The sequence below is a fragment of the Myodes glareolus genome, chromosome 10, assembly GCF_982192425.1.
Source record: "Myodes glareolus chromosome 10, mMyoGla1.1, whole genome shotgun sequence".
NCBI classification, from domain to species: domain Eukaryota; kingdom Metazoa; phylum Chordata; class Mammalia; order Rodentia; family Cricetidae; genus Myodes; species Myodes glareolus.
Genome location: NC_142035.1, coordinates 72,764,260 through 72,784,388, shown reverse-complemented (window position 1 = coordinate 72,784,388; position 20,129 = coordinate 72,764,260). Strand labels below are relative to the sequence as shown.

Here is a 20,129-nt window from a genome sequence, read left to right as displayed (position 1 = left end):
ATGCTCATCCCTGAACTCACAAAGTGCAGTCTGTCACCAAGTTGGGGAAATGGAAATTGCAATTTAACTCCTGTGAAAATGAATTTGGTTATATGTTTGGGAGCCCAGAGCCCATCCCCTCCTCACACCACCAGCCTTCATGTGCCCTCCTGCCCAAGTTCAGGCCTTATATCTTTTATGTCTTTCTCCTATACAAAAAAAGTGCTGTCTCTAAAACAAAATCCTTGTGATTTAAAAATAAATGACCAGCATTACGTTTCCTAAAATCACAGCAGAGCAACAAAACTAAACGTGGGGTTTGAGAACACAGAGAACTAAGTGTAGGCTTTGGAAATACAATACATTTTTGTTTGCACTTCCCTGGGGAAAGCAGAGCAATGCAGGTTTTCACTACCTCCTTCACCTCCTAAGCAACTAAAGAGAAGGGCTGTCGTCGTTCTAATGCATAGAATTTGGTTCTGTTGATTAAGAACTCTTAACTTTAGTGAAGCAAAAGGAACTATTTCATCGTTCCCAGCTCTTTGATGCTCAAATTAAAAGTCTGTCTAATACAGGACTGATTGACGTCCATTAGGGTCGTGCTGAGTTCTGAGGCATTCTGTCAGTGGAGCTGTTGACCAAAAGGAGTATTTCACTTAGTCAAGGATTCACAGCCAGTGAGGTGGGACACCCAGTCTGTTTATGGGGACTGAACCTTTTCTCTGGTTCTCTGGAGCCTCAGCACTGAGTGCTCTTCAATGTGCCTTCAGTAGAAAGTAATAGAAAGAAAATGAAGACGCTACACCCCTGCAGGGACCACCGAGCGGTAAGAGACCGCACAAGAGAAGCACAAGAGCTGGCAAGGAGGAGAAGAAAGGGAGCTCCATGACAGAAGGCTGGGGGAGGGGCGGAGTGTGTGAGGGGCAAGCTGGGAAGAGCAGGGGCAGGAAGCTGAAACAAAGGTATCAGACGATGACCAAGGACGCCTTCTTAAAGTGCCTCCTGTGCCACCGTTCCCTGGACTGACTTTACCTCTGAAATGTGTCTTAAATACGAGCCCTCTCCATAACTTAGTCTCTGACCGCAAGACATAGCATTGACAGCGTTATTATTTCAAACGGGGACATCACTTCATACTGTCACTCCAGTTATGTCTCACAACTCGGGGACCTCAGTTCCTGGAGTCGTTCCCAAGGTTTGCAGGGCTTGCAACTAAAGCACTTGCGGAAGAGTTCTGAAAACGCCCGCAAAGACTGAGAGGCGTGTTGATTTTTGCAGTCCTGGAAGTAGGGGATTCTTCTACCACCCAGTTACCCGCAGCTCGGCGGGGATAGGGAGAAAGCGTGTTGTAACAGTAAAACTTGAATCTGGTCTGGGAGGGCCTAACAAACCATGTAGCGCAGACAAGACAAGCGTAGCTCTCATCAAAGAGGATTGTTACCGGGTGTGGAAACTAAATGCTCTTTCTGTGAGACTGTCACATCTGCTTTCAGGCGCTGTGCCAAGGGGTCAGGGCTCAATCACAAGCCTGTGGCACCCCCTGCTGGTTAAAAGCCCATGCTCATTTTGTTACTTTACACTGAACTAAACATTGCCGTGATTTCACACTTCTTTTAACATTCTATATGAATTTAATTATCGTTTGTTTGGACCAGAGCAGAAATGGTTTGTTACAGATGTTCACATAGCCATGTCTCCCTCTGCATCCCCTTCACCTGCCCTGCATCAGTTACTTCTCAGACTCCATCAACCGCTTCGAGGTTCTTCCATCAATTCCCAAGGCCTTCACTTGTCCTCAGCCCGGATTTTTGATGAGCATGGTCAACAGATTAAGAGTCCACTGCTGCTGAAGAGCGGGTCAAAAAAATTGGTTTTCTTATGGGAAAACATGCAGGTAGGAGCAAGGTGTTTATTCTATGTGTCTCCAGTCTTTCTGCAGTGAGCTAATTTAGCAGGAGAATTGAGAAGTCAAGTAAGACCCTTTAGGGATTCAGAAAGAAAAAAACAAAAATGTATTTTGGAATTCCAATAAAATTTAAGGAACGTGTTTTTTTTTTGTTTTGTTTTTTTTTTTTTTTGGTAAGGCAGCATTGTTTATGGAAGGAATATGACCAACTCCTCTCTCTCTCTCTCTCTCTCTCTCTCTCTCTCTCTCTCTCTCTCTCTCTGACTTTCTGTCTTAATGCCTTGTCATAGCTCTTGAGGTCTGCCTGTCAGCACTGCAGGAGGGATTTGCTCATGTCTGAGTAGTCACCTTAATGATAGCAGATGGAAACGCCACGGGGGGCCCGAGACCATCACACTGCCTTTGTCACACGCTGCCCTGACCTGCTTCCTCTCCTCTATTTTTTTGTCCCTTTTTAAAGGAGAAATGGATGGTAATTGAAAAGGATCTTAAGCAAGATTTATGAAGCTTTAGACAACATGACTCCCCACTATATCTCTATGTTTTCACAAATAAAGTCTTAACCTCCTAAGCAGCAATGACAGGACAGCTAAAGATAAATTGGTAAAGCTGTGGATCCTCTCCTATCAAAGTTAGGTCCCTCACAGCGCCTTACATTAGCTGACAATAATTACCGGCTATTTGCGGAGCATTGTGTAAATTTTTGTGGATTGGTAAATTCCTGCATCAAATTATCCGTGTTTCTGATGAAAGGAAAAAGCTGCCGTATCGAGGCTCCGGCAAGCCGGGCTCTTGTGTTGGATTTCTCAGAAATGTATGCGTATTTTGACAGGACACATCCCGATGAACTCTGAAACTGCTTGTCAGGAAAGTTAAACACACTTTTTTTTTTTGGCCTATTTTTAATTTTCTCAGCTCATTGTTTAGAGGTAGAACAAAATCGTACTGCGTGTAAGGTTGAACTGATCTCATGTTAACAATAATGAAAACAGTACAGACAGACAGATCTAAATTTCAGCAAATGAGGAACAGATTAGATTTGGTATTTGCTCAAAATTTTAAGCCTCAAACAACAGTTTCCTTAGAAATTCATAAAGGTATTGGGAGTGGAGGGGCGTCATGTGGCAAAATGCTGTTTCGTTTGTCACAACAGAATAACATTCAAACACGTGTTGATTTCTGATGCTGTATAATTTATAGAATTAGAATGTACTGAAGGAATGAAAACATTTTCACTATAGGCAAAGCTCAAGTTAATTTAACTTACATTGGATGTAGAATTGCTTTCCCAATGGAGAAAACAGTGGTGGATTTTACAGTAGTAAGAATTTTAGCGTATGATGAAGTGTGTGTTGTTATTTCCTCTTAATGTCGTCATCAAAGCGAAAGCAATGACTTTATCATATTTTATCATGTTTCTATAATTCAGTATTTTAAAAAGAGTGAAAATGTATTCTTGGCTAGTCATATTTGTGAAACGAATAGTACCGTGCCAGTAATCTAGAGTATTCCAGAATCAGCTAACGGTTGTAACTTTGTAAGCTTATTTGTGACATTGTTGTTTCAATGGGGTGATGTAATTTTTTTCCAGTTTTGAAAATTAGGCACTAATGTGATGCAGAGCACAAGGTGACTATGCCAGCATCTTGCCACCACTGTGATTTTTGAAATGTTTGTTTCTAAAATTGTTTTGGTGCATACTTTAAAACACACTGAGAAAATGCACAGTATTTACTTAGTAAAAAGTGTTTGTTTTCAGGGAGTATTGTGGTGTGTATAACTTATTTTGACATAGACAGCCATATCCATCTGTAAAAATGAATATTTAAAGTTTCCTCCAAATTTTGCATATTTCAAAAAATTTCAAACCCGTGACAAGTTGGAAGAATATCATAACAAATATTTTCGTATTCTTCACTTTGACTCACCCATTTAATGAGCTTTTCTATTTGTTTATCTCTCTTGAAAGCAATTGCAGACAATTATTAAAATTTTACTCCTTAAGTGCCTCTAGCAGATTGAAGAATGGGACCTTCTGTGTAGCCGCAGCGTGTGCCTAGCTGTTCATAATCCCACATTCTCCTCTGAGGTCCCTCTGCCGTCAGCTACCCACAGGGGCTGTGGAGCTCAGTGTACCCGGCGGCTAGGTGCATGTCCTCTGCTGTGTGTGGTCCACTTCAGCATCACCTTTTAATCGTAAACATTTTCCTCACCTTTGTTCTGCTTCTCATTCTGTTTATCTGTTTTTTAAGAATCTGAGCACTTTTATTGCACTTTGTCCCCCGCATGCTGGACTTGTCTGTCTTATCATGAGTATATGCAGTTTAAAATAATATTGCATGGGCAGCTATGCTGGATAGCATTCTAGAGTTAAACCCTAAATACTTCTTATCCATCTAGAGAAAAATAGCTTATAAGAAGATCATGCTTTTTATTTAAGATGTTTTCAGTTCTCAAATTCACCTAAAATCTTGTGACCTCTAGTAGTTATGGAAAGCAGAGCAATGTAACCAACCCTTAGCAACACTTAGTACGCTTATAAAATAGTCGTTCATACTCAGTATTGTGCATTTATTCATTGCCAGTTCCAGATGCACTGTGGGTACCGTGAGTTAGTTACAGTGAAATGAATGAGGCGAGCCCTTGCTTTCTCAACTACGCTCTTTCACTGGCATAATTCTTCCTTAATTGTACATGTTGCAACCATACTTGGTACATTATGAACCAGCTAAATAAAGTCAAATGTATATTGAGATGTCACTATAGGAGCTTCAGAATAGTAGGTTTTACTTCAAATGCCTTATTATTTGTGCTCCAGTTTCTATGTATATTATGCAGGCATGTTAGATATTTTTTCCCATTTTTTTCAGACCTCCACTAAACCCAGTTTTGGCTCTGACCTTTGACTGAGTGACTGCTTTTGTCAGAGAAGGCATCACTGCTGTCTATGAGACCCTTACGGATGCTGATGCTGCTCCGCTATTCGGAAGTGATGAGTAAATTGATGTATACTTAATTGAAGTAACCCATCGCCTAATTCGGGATTTCCCACAGTGAGAGATCTGAAACACCGAAATATTTTCTTAGAGTTGCCTTAAGCAGTACTTGTATTGCTTTCCTTCGTGGTCCAATGCAGTCCGGCCTAAGTGACTTAGCAATGTCCCTTTGTTTTAAAGGACTAGATGGGAAAGCGAGCAGTTTTTTTGCTTTAAAGAAGTCACAATTTCGTCTGAAATATAAAAGCTGTTTTTGTGATTCTTTCCAAATTAATAATTTTAAGTGAATTCATCACAATAAAAATAGTTTTTTCTATAAACTTTGATATTTGAATCCTAGATTTAATGACAATGAAATGAAAACTAATGCAGTGCACTGGGGGCTCCACGAGACAGTGGGAACTAATGCAGTGCACTGGGGGCTCCACGAGACAGTGGGAACTAATGCAGTGCACTGGGGGCTCCACGAGACAGTGGGAACTAATGCAGTGCACTGGGGACTCCACGAGACAGTGGGAACTAATGCAGTGTACTGGGGGCTGCATAAGAGAGTGGAAACTGATGCAGTGTACTGGGGGCTGCATGAGTCACTGGAAACTAATGCAGTGTATTGGGGGCGGGTACAAGAGACAGCAGAATCTAATACATTGTACTGGGGGCTGCAAGAGACAGTGGAAACTAATGCAGTGCATTGGGGATTGCATGAGACAGTAGAAACTAATGCACTGTACTGGGGGCTGCACGAGACAGTGGAAAGAAAAACCCCGAATTCTTGGGAAAAAAAATGGAAGTATAGCAACACCTTGTTCATAACTGCCCACAAACAGATAGATATGAGTTTCTTATCTGTAAAAAATAAAAACTGTCAGCTATTCAATGTTGACTTATAAATTAATGCTATAACACTGTATATAATTTTCAAATGATGGTTTAACCCCAGCAGTCTCTGTTAAGACTCCATTTTTCAGAGGCAGATCAAGAACAAAAAGAAAGATTTGCCCAAACTCCCACTGCTGGTCTGCGGTGAGCCAGGATTCAAACTGGCCTCATTTGTCCTAAGGACCTTACTGCCTTCCCACCAGCCAGTACTTAATGATTGCAGTATGATCTATGACTGCTTAAAATGGAATGACTGGCACCAAGGAACTTAACTTTATAATTTATTCAAAATATCTTAAATTAAACAGAAATATGTGACTTGTGAATAGCGTATTGGTTACCACAGCAGGACACCCATGCTAGATCGGGTTCGATGACCTCTCTGTATGGTCCCAGGTAGCTTTAGTACCACATAATTTAGCAAACTACATTTCTTTAGTATATATCTGAAAAGGCTAGAGTATAGGCATAACCAAAAAATCAAAAAAAGCATTTTACTGAGGTTCACTCATTCTAGGCACGGATGGTCTGATGCTAAATCAAAAGGATGTGTATACTGGTTCTGTGGCCCTAACCTCACTGACTGCGTCCGCTGCCCATGTGAGTTTTGGGTACGCCCCTCCTGTTCTCTTTTGCTTGGTAGAGAATTATTTTTAGTGAATATTTTTCCATTTATAGGAAGATTTGTTTTGTGTCTCTTAGATTTGGCTTAGGAGATAAAGGCATATGCGGCACAAGCTTGGTGCCATGAGTTCAACCCCAGAACCCACATAAAGGTGGGGGGTATGAACTGACTGCAAATGTAATCCTCTGTTGTCTACATGAACACTGTAGCATGTTCACCTCCACCACACACAGGTGTCATGAGGGTCTGTGTGTATGCACATGATAATAGGAATATATTAAATAATTCTTTAGAAGAAATTTTTCCTAGAGCCTTCCCTTAAGTTTTTGCCTAAGAGTTTAGATTTTCAGTTCATGTGCTCTGCTGTGTGATCGCTGAGATACATTACATCCCTTACCTATCACATAGTCGTTTTTAATTTTTCTTTGTTTGGAACAAAAAGTGCTGCTTTGCTGAGGTGATTGGGTCCTTAAGTATACATAAAGCTGCCTGCCTGTATTTCTCACGAACTAAATGTGTTAATTTGCTTCATTGTATACTCTGTTCAAAGCTTTTTTATACTCTAAAATGGGTCATTCCAACTCTTACAGCCATGCACTTTTTAAATTTCTTTGATATCTTATTTACTTTTGTATATGGGTGTTTTTCTGCACGTACTTGCCTTATGTATGCAGTACCTGTTGGTGTCAGAAGAGGGCGACAGATACCCTGGAACTGGAGCCACCAACAGTTGTTTCCTGACTTGTAGGTGCTGAGAATCGAATCCAGATCCTCTGGAAAAGCTGCCAGTGCTCTCGACCACTGAGATCTCTGTAGCTACTCGTGTCCTTATTTTTCAGATTATTGGTACAATTATCATTATCAGTCTCAGAACTGTTTCCTTTATGAATTATTTTTTAATTTTTGAAAATGTCACACACTTATAAAATGGAATACGACTGCATCTTCTACCTTCTCCCCCTGAAGAACAGCCCCCAACACTTCCCTCAGCTACAGGTCTTTTTTTTCTTTTGGATAGCCATTTACATAAGGTTAGAACTGTCTATCCAGTGGTTATGGGAAACCTACCAATGGCCACACCCTTGATGAGGAATGGCTCTCCATCTTCTCGGTTGTGCACCACTGTAAGGGGTAGGGCCTGAACAACATCTATATCATCTGGGCTAGGACTCTGGCCAGCTTGATCTTATGTAGTTCTGTGCAAGCAACCACAGCTGCCTTGAGGTATGATTGCCTCCACCTTCTCCTGTCCCAGACAGCATGTCATAGCCCTTCTGTGCATCCTCTGGTTATAACATCCTTTCTGTCTCCTCTGCCATGATGCTCCCTGAGCACCTGCTGTGGAAGACTTAGTATAAATTTCCCCTTTGGGGCTGCGTATTGAGAGTCTTTTATTCTTAGTATTTTGGCCATTTAGGCATGTCTCCATTTACTGATGCCCACAGTAAAAAGAAACTTCTTTGACCAGGGTTGAGAGCAGCCCAGGTCTTTGGTCATGAACATAAACATTTTTAAAAAAATTAGCAGCATGGCCATTTAGCACAAAAATAACAACAGGTTCTATGCCAGGGCCTGTGACCTTTCTAGCTATGGACTTTTGAGCATGATTATAAGACCATGGTATGAAATCACCTCCTGAAGAGAAGGCCTCGAGTCTAATAAAACAGTTAGTCACTCCATAGCGGTGTGCCACTATCTCACCTATTGGCATTTATGGCTTGGTGGGTTAGCATTATACCATGCAGGGTCCAGTACTCGGTCAAACTATTGATGTCTTTCCTCCCTCATCAGACTGCAGAACATCTTCTGACCCTATGAAAGCTAGTCAGCAGAGGAGGAGCTTTCTGGTCAGCTTAAGACTGATTTCTCTATTTTCTGCAGCCAGAATGTGCGGTGTCTTTAGCAACGAATCTTACCATGTAGCTATGGTGGGTAACCAAAGACAATGGCAATCACCTGTGCCACTTTGAAGATTTCTGGGATCTCCATTATCAATAACTCATAGGAAGGGATCTATGGCCTGGCACTAAGATTTTTATTTAGGAAGCTATGTTTTCTGGGAGTGACTGACCACTCGCCTAAGGTAATTCTGTTCCAGTTCTTTTAATTACAGTTTTGTTTTGGAATTAGTTTATTCACCAGTGAGTTTTCACGAGGTATTATCATATAGACTTGGCTTTGGAAAACTCCCCCCACCCCCCACCAGTCTTCCACCTTGTCCCTGTGTGATATTTTACCCCAGCACTCCTCTCTCTTTTTCTCATGCCTTCTACCATCCTTACAGTTATTCCATTTCTAAACTGACTTGTGAGGCCGCCAGCTCTTCCACTGCTTTCCATGCCCCCCCCCCTTTGTGGTGCTAGCTCTCCCTCTACAAGCCTGATTCCCCCACCCTCTCACAGCCCTCTTTGCTTAAGCCTTTCTGTCCCAGGATTTCATCCCATTTGCATTTTACCTAAAATCTACTGCTTTCCTCTTGATTAGTGCGTCTCCCCCCAAAAAACAAATGCCCCTTTCTGCTCTGAGTTAAACACACAAGACAAAAGATGGGACGCTAGGACTCTCATATAAGGGAACACACTGCGTTCATCTTTCTGGGCCTGAGTGAGCTAGCATGATCCTTTCTGGTCCTATCCATGTACCTACAGGTTTCAGTTTTCATTATAGCTGAGTCATATTCCATTGCGTGTATGTGCCACCTTGTTCTTATCAATTCACCTGGTGATGGACATTTAGGTTGAGTCTACTTCCGAGTTGGCATTGATAGAGCAGTGATGAACACGGGTGTGGCAAACATCTCTGTAAGGGGATGTTAAGTTCTAAGACTGGTTTCTACTGGAAAACATGCTATACAGCAGTGGTTCTCAACCTGTGGGTCATGACCTCTTTGAGGATCATGTATCAGCTGTCCTGCATATCAGCTATTTACATTACTATGTGTATCAGTAGCAAAATTACAGGTATGCAGTAGCAACAAAATCATTTTATGGTTAGGCATCAACACAGCATGAGGAACTGTATTAAAGGGCCATAGCATTAGGAAGGTTGAGAATCACGGCTGTATAGAATGATCTAATACACCAGTGATGACCTAGGTCATTGCTTTAGCGTAAGGATATTTGTCTGTACGAAGAGTGAAACCCAGTCTTTTTAGATTGCGTTTTTTTTTTTTTCAGGATTCCCACTAGGCTGCTATGCTTCTACAGGCTCTCTCTCTACTTCTAACTAACATGCTTGACCAACTAGTATAAGCAAGTATCACAAAGCCCTTTGTTGTTTATAGTTTAATGTGTTCACACTTGGCAAAGGGGATAGTCTCCACTACAAGCAATTCTCCACAATTATTTTTACTTTTTTTTGAAGAATTAATTAAATATTGAATTCCACAACCTAAACAATTGCAAGATAAAATTCTAGTTTATCTCATTTACAAATGCTAATATGCCTGACAAATCTTTTGTGTCACACCATCTCACTCCTAGAGGATATTATTCATAAATTGCAATACTAATAAAGCCTATTATAGTTTAATGTTTTTATTCTACCAAAACTAACATTACTATCTTATTGTTCTCAGTTGGAAAATCTGTGAGGGATTTCCGGTGAACTTTGACTGCACCAGTCCACAGGTCCCTAATTGCTCTGAAAAGGTGGCCATGAAGAATCATTTCCTACAGAACAAGGTCAGACCTTGAGTGCTGTACCAGGCCTGTTTTACATATTAGACACACAGCTATTGTATTACAGTTACACAGTGGATATTTTTTAAAAGTCTATCATAAATATAGAAGTTATTTTTGTAAATATTTATGCAGGCACTTCTGTCTATTTCTTGTTAATTAACTCTTTCTAACCTAACACAGTATATAGCGTTCACAGTTGGAAATATTATGTTTGGATTGTGTTATATAAATCCTATTGCTTGTCATAGCTTTTCATTCAGGAATAATTAATGAGTGACGATTCTTTAAGAAACCTTTTAATGTGTCTCTTATTCTGGGTCGGTCACATGTGGAGAAGCCTGAGCTCTTGAGTCCAATCCGTGGACTCACATGGTGGAAGGAAAGAAATTCTTGCATGTTGTCCTTTCACTGCCACACATGTAAAGAAATAAATAATTTAATTAGAAAGACGCATGCTACTTCCTTGATGGTTAAGGTCTGCTCTACTTGCTATACTGGTTTCGACCCAATTCATAGTGATCAGGCCCATATCTGTGTATTAATTTCTACTTAGAAATTCATCCTCCATAATGTTTATCAAGTGACCTATTGTGGACATTTAAAGTATATCTGAGGACGAACAATTATCTCTTATTTCTTATTCATGCCAGCCATAAACATTAGTTTTTGAGTAGCAGGGAAAGATGTCTTGAGCAACGTGTCTGGGGAAAGCAGGACTCCTGCCCCCACAATCTGAGCCCCTTATTTCTAAGACGCAATGCGAAGGATGCATTACCCAATCCTGTTTCATTTATTTTTCTCCGTGTCACCCATGACCCTTTATTATGTCAAAATGCATGCTGAATGTCTTGGTTTGTTTGTTTGTTTGTTCTAGAAGCATATGCCTTGAAATAGTGTTACTATAGAGATGGGAAAAATATTTCTAATCCCAGCTGATTTTGATCAATTTCAGAAATGGGTGTACTAGCTAGTGCCTATTGTTTTAAAGCTCTCCGACACTGAGGGGTGTCTGCCATAGGTCTCTGTTGAAAGCATGGCATGAAGACCCTTGTTCCCACAGATCTCCAGAGAAACCGGGAATGATAAGCACGCAGGGTTGCCTTTCCAGTGGGAAAGATGGAAAACCTGTTCCTCAGTCCAGAAAGAGGAGAGTTGGGAGCGATAAACAGCCTGGTGACTTGCATTATCTGATTTTCTGTTGGTTCAGGCCATATCCAACCCTTACACCCAAGACCCAAGGTATATATAGGTGGAGGCTCCTTCAAACTCCCACAATTAGGACCAGAGGTGGTTAATAGCCCAAATGACCTCTCCTCTATCTGTATGACCAAGACTAGACCAGACCTCCTTCCTTAGACCTTTAAGCTAGTACAGGTAGGCTATCTCTAGAACCCATCTTCTTGGAAGAAATGACTTGTATCCGGAGTTGAGTTTCAATGCAACTATTCTTCTTTGTGCATTGGGGTTTGTATTATACCAGGAAACTCTTCTTTTCCCAAATTGCACTGAGCTCAAATACCCTCGGGATAAAGCTCCTGTTATTAGACTCCCAGAAGTCTGACCCAGGTTGATGAGGTCAGTCTGCACCAGGTCTGCTTTCCTGCATGACACCTGCAGGAACCGCCCCCCCTCAGGTCTCCTCCTGTTCGTGTTACTCACTAAAGTTTTTTTGTTTCTGTTTTCCTATTTAAAATCCCCTTATGTGCCTGACAGTTACCTACAAAGTTCTCGCCACCCTCATTCTCGGTTGACATCGTCAATCTCTTCTCATCTTGTTCTTCCCTGTGAACTGTGTGCCATAGCAAGCTTCTGATAAGCTTGTCCGGCCACTTGCACTGTGCCTTGCCTGGGCCATGTTTATCTTGCATCAATACCCTGGTTCATAAGACTGCCCTCTACTTTGCGTTTTCCCATGTAGTCATCCCAGATCCCCCCAAAGAGAATCTTTGTACTGTGTTCTCTGCACTAATTATTTTTCTCTCTTTCTTTCTTTTAAAAACCCTAAGAGTTTGTGATTTAGTATAAGCATTTGCCTTCCTTGGCTTCTGGTTTTCTGGGTTAAATTCTTGGGTCATAGATAATATGTGTAAGTACCAACACAGAATCCAGAGTGACTTACAATCATGCAAACGTACAGACACACAATGTGTATGTATGTTAGATTTTTGAGATGAGGTCTCATGTAGCCCCAGCTGCCTGTATCTTCTCTGTGTTAGTGGAACTGTATTGTTTGTCTGCTGCTTTGTGAAACACTCCACATCCTTTGGCACTCATGCAGATCGCTGTGTATGAACTCAACCTTTTCCTTCCTCCCTCCCTCCCTCCCTCCCTCCCTACCTCCCTCCCTTCCTTTCTCCTTCCTTCCTCCCTCCCTCCCTCCCTTTCTCCTCCCTTCCTTCCTTCCTTCCTTCCTTCCTTCCCTCCTTTCTCCTTCCCTTTCTTCCTTCCTCTCTCCTTCCTTCCCTTCTCTTTCCCTTCCTCCCTCCCTCCCTCTCTCCTTCCTTCCTTCCTTCCTTCCTTCCGTCCTTCCTTCTTTCCTTCCCTCCTTTTTCCCTTTCTTGGCATCACTCTCTGATCATCTCTGTCTCCCTTTTGCCATGTCCTAGCATGGAGTCTGGCATATAGTTGGCATTCAGTGATGCTCTTGAAATCCTGCCCATGTTCCTGGCCCCATCTGACTTGTGACAGCTTCAGGGAGTCTATCTTTACCTCTCTCCTTCCTAAACTATACATGCTATTTCTTGTATGGATAGTTCCAGAAAGTTTATAATACTGTAGCATTGAACTAGCTACTACTTATTATTGCTATTGTTATTACTAGTGTGTTGTAGATGTGTGTGTGTGTGTGTGTCAGTATATGTGTATAAAGTGATGCTACCCATGCGTGTATGCATGTATGGAGGCCAGAGGTCAACCTTGGCTGTCTCCCTCTATTGCTCTTCACCTTACTTTTAAAGAAAAGGACTATCACTGGACCCATGGTGTGACATTTTGGTTAGGCTGACTGGCCAGCAAACAACTGGGATCTATCCCTCTCTTCTCATCAACCCCAGTTGAGAGTTCCTGAGAGTAGAGAGGGTACAATGGTAGGTTCTACTGCAAATGCTGGGGTCGTAAAGATTTTAGGTCAACAGAAAGGATTTGGTTGCCATTCTTTTGCAGAAGGCATTGGTGAGATCTTTTGATCCGAGGTGAGATCTGTTTCAACGTTAGGAAGATGGCTCAAGAGTCTCCCCTCTTATCCTCTTGGATAGACCAAAGATCCCTCAAGGGCAGGTCCTGATATTGCTTGTGTGTGCTTCAATATCTGCAGGCACAAAGTTAGGGAAACTGAAGCAAGTTGATGAGTTAATTAGCCCACTCAACAGAGACCAGCTCAAACTTAAATGGAAAACAAAGAAGATATCAGATACCAGGGAAAGGTGGAAGAAAGAGACTTTTTCTCTGCCCAGGTGCTACTTTATAAGGTGCCATACATTCTAATGCTAGAAGGGACAGGATCTCATAATCCAGTGAAATGAGAAAATATTCATCTTAAATTAATATTCTCACACTGTTTTTTGAAAGAATACACTGATTTTGAATAAAACTCAACCAAAATAGTGAGTGAAAAACAAGACCTTAATAAATAGCTCGGTAAGGAGAAGCTTTCGGGGTGGCAGAGGGGGGCTCCCTCTTTGCTGTGAAACCTTTAAAATCCTTTCAGTAAAGTGTCCCCGATTACTTACAGAGAGGTGACCAGCACATTGGGGATAGTAATTTAATAACTCGAAAAGGAGTACTTTAAAGGTGGATGCAGGCAGAGGTGGCAAGCATCTCCAGGACATTTCATTGTGGAATCTTGGTGTTCACTGAGGTAAAGAAGACACTAAGAGGATTACAACAGGGGTTGAGAGAAGGGAAAGAAAAGCCAATATTCCCGATGCATAGGTTTTAAAATTGGCTGCGGATAGAGATGTCATTGCCCAACCCCTGACTGTTCTTTTAAATCTCTTATTGACAAGTAAAACCTTTCCTACAGAGAAGTATCTGGAATGTACAATCCCCATTTGCAATGTGGGCTACCACTGTAACCCTGACAATTACAGCCTGTTGCTCTTTTATCCATTTCAAAACCAGATTTGGAAGCCGCTCAGAGTTGACAATTTGGCACATACATCTTTCAAAGCCTCCCCTATTGGTGCTCACACTGGCAACATTTGTAGACTGATTCCGTTTTAGGGCAATCAAATTATATGTTTATATATAATGGGTAAGATTTAAACTTCTTGGTAGTTAATATGAAAAATGTGGAAAGGATAGCTAGAGGAATGGCTGGTTATGGGAGAAGAGAGAAGATAAGCCAGGACTCCAGTGTTTGGCACATCTTACAGTTTAACAGGATGGAAAAGAAGCTGATTTTGTTCTTGGCCTTTCAGGGGTTGATTTTATAGGTATCAAAGGGCCTTCATCACAATGTTCTTTACAAAAATATCAAGAAAATGATCAGTTTTTCATTTTAGAGCCATAGCGTATTTGTTACAAGTTAATTTGTAAATTCAGATCTTACTGATACCTGCAGAATGCATTTATAACTGGAAAGTTTGTGATTATTCGGTAATTAATCTTTGTTCATAAGGAGTCTGGACAAAGCTAAACAGTTGCTTGCAACATGGTACTTTAAATCAATCCCCCAGTTTCTTTCTTATCTTGAGACCATGTGGTAGTTTGAATGTAATTTTCCACATTATGTAATCCCATAATCCTATAATCTCATAGGGAGTGGCACTATTAGGAGGCATGGTTTTGTTGCAGGAAGTGTGTCACTGTGAGGGCGGGCTTTGAGGTTTCATTCACTCAAGATATCGCCTAGTCAGTCAGTCGACTTCCCGTTGCCTGCAAGTTGTTGGCTATTTCTCTAGCACCGTGCCTGCCTGCCTGCCTGCCTGCCTGCCTGCCTGCCTGCCTCCATGCTCCTCTGAAACTGTAAGCGAGCCATCCTCAATTAAATGTTTTCTTTATAGAATTGCCATGGTCATGGTGTCTCTTCACAGCAACAGTAAACCCTAACTAAGACAGACCACTAGTTGGAAGCCACTTAAGGATTGTATGCCTAGATCTTCAGTTGCCTTCCCTGCTTGATTGTGAGGCTATGTCTCTGCTGATGTCTTCTGCTCTCAGACCTTTTTATTTCTTGGTGGAAATGACTGGGGAAATAGCTGGTGACAGGAAAGCTGTTTCATAACATTTCTTACAGTAATTTACACATGCAGTTATCTAACGTAGCACTAAAGTACATCATCAAAAGTGAAGTTTTAGATAAATTTTCTAGACAGTAAGTACTTAGTTCAAAAAGAAGGTTGGAATCTGTGATTTTCACCTTTGCCTCCTTGTAGTTTATCTCTTGGTGAACCTGCAGGAGACAGTGTGTGGCTATTGAAAGCACACCATCATTATTAATAATTTGGGGGGAAAACAAGGAGTTTGAGTTGGCTCAGTATGTCTACATCAGCACAGTGTATTCAGACAAGGGAGTTATAAGGATACTTTAAAGTAGATAAGCAACCTAAATGTCCCTCAACCGAAGAATGGATAAGGAAAATGTGATATATTTACACAATGGAGTACTACACAGCAGAAAAAAATGACATCTTGAATTTTTCAGGCAAATGGATGGAGCTAGCAAACATCATTTTGAGTGAGGTAATCCAGACACAGAAAGACAATTATAACATGTACTCACTCATAAATGGTTTTTAAACATAAAGCAAAGAAAACCAGCCTACAAATCACAATCCCAGAGAACCTAGACAACAATGAGGACCCTAAAAGAGACATACATGGACCTAATCTACATGGGAAGTAGACAAAGACAAGATCTCCTGAGTAAATTGGAAGCATGGGTACCTTGGAAGAGGGTTGAAGGGGAGGGGAGAAGAGGAAAAATGTAGAGCTCAATAAAAATCAATAAACTTTAAAAAAAAAGTAGATCATGAATACAGACATCCAATTGAATAAACCAGAATTCCCTTATCAGTTTATGACAGCACTTTAGGCTTCTCAGTATCAGATAAGTTATGTATGTACTGAGATATCAGACTCAGCACAAATATTTCAATCCACATGTGCACAGGTACACACATGCACACCCGTGTATGGCATATTATGTTATAAATTGTTGGAATACTACTTCCCTTGATCCTAATTTTCACAGATTTTTATCTCTCTCTTTCCCCTCACAAACTATTTGTTCTAGAGATCAGCTATTAGACTAAAGAAGCCAAGTTAGGCTAGGGACGTGGCTCAGTGGTTAAAAGTATTTGTCAAGTGAGCCTGACAACAGAGCAGGATCTCCAGAACATTCCTAAAGGTGGAAGGCGAGAAGCAATTCCGTGGAGTTGTCCTCTGTCCTCCACATGTGTGCCACAGCACGTGTGCTCACTCATACTTACCATGCATGTGTGTGTATGCACATTGGCATTAATCAGATAAAAATAGATTTTATGAAGAAATCAGGTTTTTGGATATACTTTAAACTCATTATAAAGATTCACAGAAGGGCATTGCTGGGCAAACAGGCCATCCATATCCCATGGGTGCATTATTAGCTCACACAACTTGTGTTATTATTTATCACATTGCTTATGTAGATGGCTTCATCGTCTTCATAGCCAGATTCGAAGGAATTACTTTCATGGGGCTCTGTTCTACAGTGTTTGTTGGTTGGTTTGTTTCCTGTGCTTCCTGATGAGTTTGTCTCTTTGGGAATAATGAAAACACTGAAAATTAATTTCCTGAAATAACTTCAGATGAAAGAGCGGAAAAAGAAAAAGAGGAGGAAGAAGAAAACAACGGACGTAGCCACACGAGAAGACTCTTAGTGGTGGTTGTCAGTCAGGAGTTGGCAGGATTCCTTCCTTCTACTTCTTTTCTACCAACATAAATGAAGCTACACTGGCGTGGGTCTGGCTGTGTCTGCCCCGTGCAAAAAAAAAATCACTTGGGAACTGTCCAGCAAAATATCTCTTGAAGAACAGCATGGTGTTAATACTGGGTGCCAGCCCAAGGCAGAAACAAAGGACCCCCTTGCTCTCCACCAATAAGCCAACTGTTAAAAGATTAAGCCATGTTGTGGAGATAACAAGAATTTAGGCGCTGGCAGCAGGTGATATACAAAGAAGCAGTTGGCAGCATGGGTCTTCTGTCTAATTCCAGTCAAAACAATCTCCTGCCCAGATACAGGGGGGAGTTTAGAGGACGACGGCAACTTGGAGCGAAGAGATTGAGTAGGAGTGCTTCTTTAAATACAGAATCCTGCAGCGATGGCTTAGTAGAATATAGTTTATCATTGTTCAAAACCTGTGGGGGATTGCCTTCTAGAATCCGGCCACTCCTGGCGATCTGGGGAACGCGCAGTCAACACACTGGAAGTCAGGCCTGCTTATGTGCCGAGAAGCAGCTACAAAAGGCATCTTAAAACTTTCATTTTCACACAAAGGAGTCATATGATATTTACCCTCTTGAGAGAGATCTTTCTTTTCTTATTGAATAATTCTTATAACGTACCCTTCTGTGGTTGCTTGAACACATTTTAAAATATTGCCTTATGAATTATTGTTTAATTTATTTATTAAAAATTCAACACTCAGTAAGTATCTAGTATTGTTGAACTTGTAAAGTAGATTTTTTAGCATCAGAAAGTAATTAAATGGTTACTAAAGCAGCGTCACCTATCATACTAAAAGTATATGTTGGCCAAGCTCTACGATCTTCTACGTGTTGCTTTGTAAAAGTTGTGTCTACTTGAGGAAAACGCTCCTATAACTTGGGACGCCATTTTATTAGGTGTGACGTAACAGAGTTCCTACAGGCGACATGAGTGATTGGGAATTGAACAATCAAGTGTAAGCAAGTCACACTTGAAGGTGACGATGCCTTCTACATATATAACGTGATAAACAGCCCCGGCTGTGTGATCTGATAATGACCCTAGGAGACACACATGGCTCGCTTTCCGAATCAGTGCCCACTTCTTCCCCAGTGACTCCTCAAGCTCAGAAGTCTCAGTTAATATGTTTTTATTCTCGCGAGAGCATGTAGGCTACCGATCGCTTCCCTGCCTTTGATGTCTCCATTCAGCAAGCCATGATGTCCCCCCATGGCATACCAACCTCACTAACACCTGCTGGGGTATAGACCCTGATGAAAGTTCTCACCATCTCTCTGCTCTTACCTAACTCTGTAGCCTTCACCTGATGCTTTGGGTAGTTCAACCAAATTTACTTTTTTGTTTCTCTTTTTTCGAGACAGGGTTGTTCTGTGTAACAGCCCTAGCTGTACTGAAACTCATTTTGTATGCCCCAAATTTATCTTTTAACTCTCCCGAGAAATTCTAAGCTATATGGATTAAAATTGCTTTACATTTAATAGTATCTTGCTCTTTATCCATATCAGGTTCATTCATTAGGAGCTGTAGCATGTTACTCTTTTAAGATACTTAATTTTTGTTTTTATAACAAATATGAGCCATTATTTTAGATGCCTCTAATGCAATTTAGTTATTTGCATAGTGTTTAACATGAAAAAATTTCTCTCTCTCTCTCTCTCTCTGTGTGTGTGTGTGTGTGAGGGGGGAGCAAGAGAGGGGGAGAGAGAAAGAGCCAGAGAGCCTTTACTATATGTTTTTAAGGCATGAAAAACATTTTATAATATCCCATGTCACACAGACAGGGTCTTTGCACATCAGTATTGACAACAACTATGAAATTAATTAAATGAGACTGAGTGCTGGATTTTGAAGACAACCTCTCTCAGAAAACCTGACACTCTGGCATGAGTTATTCATCTTCAGTAAGTGTGCTGAAGACTGTTCATAGTTTAGATCCTGAATTAAAAGGCTATCCTTCTCCTTGCGGTGCAGGTGGATCCCAATATCATTCTTTATGCCTCAGTTTCCATCAGAAAGCACAGCTCCTCAAGGAGGGAAGTTAGCAGCGGGAATCAGAAAGTGACCTGGCCTGCAGCCAGCATGTGGCAGATCACCAAGGTACCTAGGAGCATCTGCTCTTGCCAAGGGACTCCTCCTTGTTTGCTGCCGTGTTGTGCCATCCCAGAACCTGGGGCCCTCTTGCATATAAGCATGCAGTGAAAACATGTTAAATTGCAGACTAGTAAGAACTTCTTTTCTGCTCTTCGTATTGACTAAAGCAAAAGATTTATGTAGGTTGACCACAGGCATTCTGTATGCTTTAGACATTCTGACATTCTGATGAGTTTATGCCTCAGAGGATCTTAAAGCAAACGCAGAGCTTGTGTGAACCCAGAATATCTTAAACAAAGCACGGAGCTTGCATGGGTCCAGAGTATATTTACCCAAATGCAGAGCTTGTGTGAACCCCAAATGCAGGGCTTGTATGGGCTCCACAGACTGGTCATCTCTCGTGGCAGGTGTCTTAGTCTTCCTTGATCTATACCTGCATTAATAGGCCTAAGAGACTAACACCATATTGTGACTTTTCTTACAATGTGAACAGTTTATGCATCTATGTAGAAACATCTTAATGTTTCTTTATTAATTTATAATTAGATTTGATATATTTGAGAAAATATACTTGCCTCATACCCTCTTATTGTTGCAATACAGTTGCAAATACCTAGGTTATCTGAAAAGAGACAACAGATATAATGCTGGTCCTGCTGTTTCCTTTGTCACCATTCACATCAGGATGCTCTACTGCTGGCTAAACACTTTGGGTCTTCGACACCATCCACTTAAGTTTGGTGACACTCAATCCGTGGTGGTGGTGAAGGACATTGGAACCATTTCTCACATCAAATCCCAGATCACCCTTGGTTATTGTATGGGTCTCTGATAGACACAAACCAAACTTGCAGGAATTAAGATAGAAAGGTACTAATAGAATGTGGTTGAAGGACATGGCAGAAAGACAACCACTGGCCTCATTACAGTCAGAAAATAGAGAGACAAGAAGGGACCAGGAACAACATATACCCTTCAAAGGCAATTCTCAGGGAACTGCTTCTCCACCCAGGTTGTTTCTCCCAATGTCATGCTAAACTAT

The 20,129-nt window shown here is 41.2% G+C and overlaps 1 protein-coding gene across 1 annotated transcript in view; it reads left to right on the top strand.

Moving 5' to 3' along the window:
- LOC125406552 (doublecortin domain-containing protein 1) overlaps positions 1 to 19,919 on the top strand; it is a 202,922-nt gene extending 183,003 nt beyond the window's left edge. The window contains 4 exon segments of the mRNA XM_087910886.1: positions 1,709 to 1,834; positions 1,836 to 1,873; positions 5,222 to 5,608; positions 19,691 to 19,919. Coding sequence (XP_087767012.1) covers positions 1,709 to 1,834; positions 1,836 to 1,873; positions 5,222 to 5,608; positions 19,691 to 19,919 — 780 coding nt within the window.
- The last annotated feature ends 210 nt before the right edge of the window (positions 19,920 to 20,129 follow it).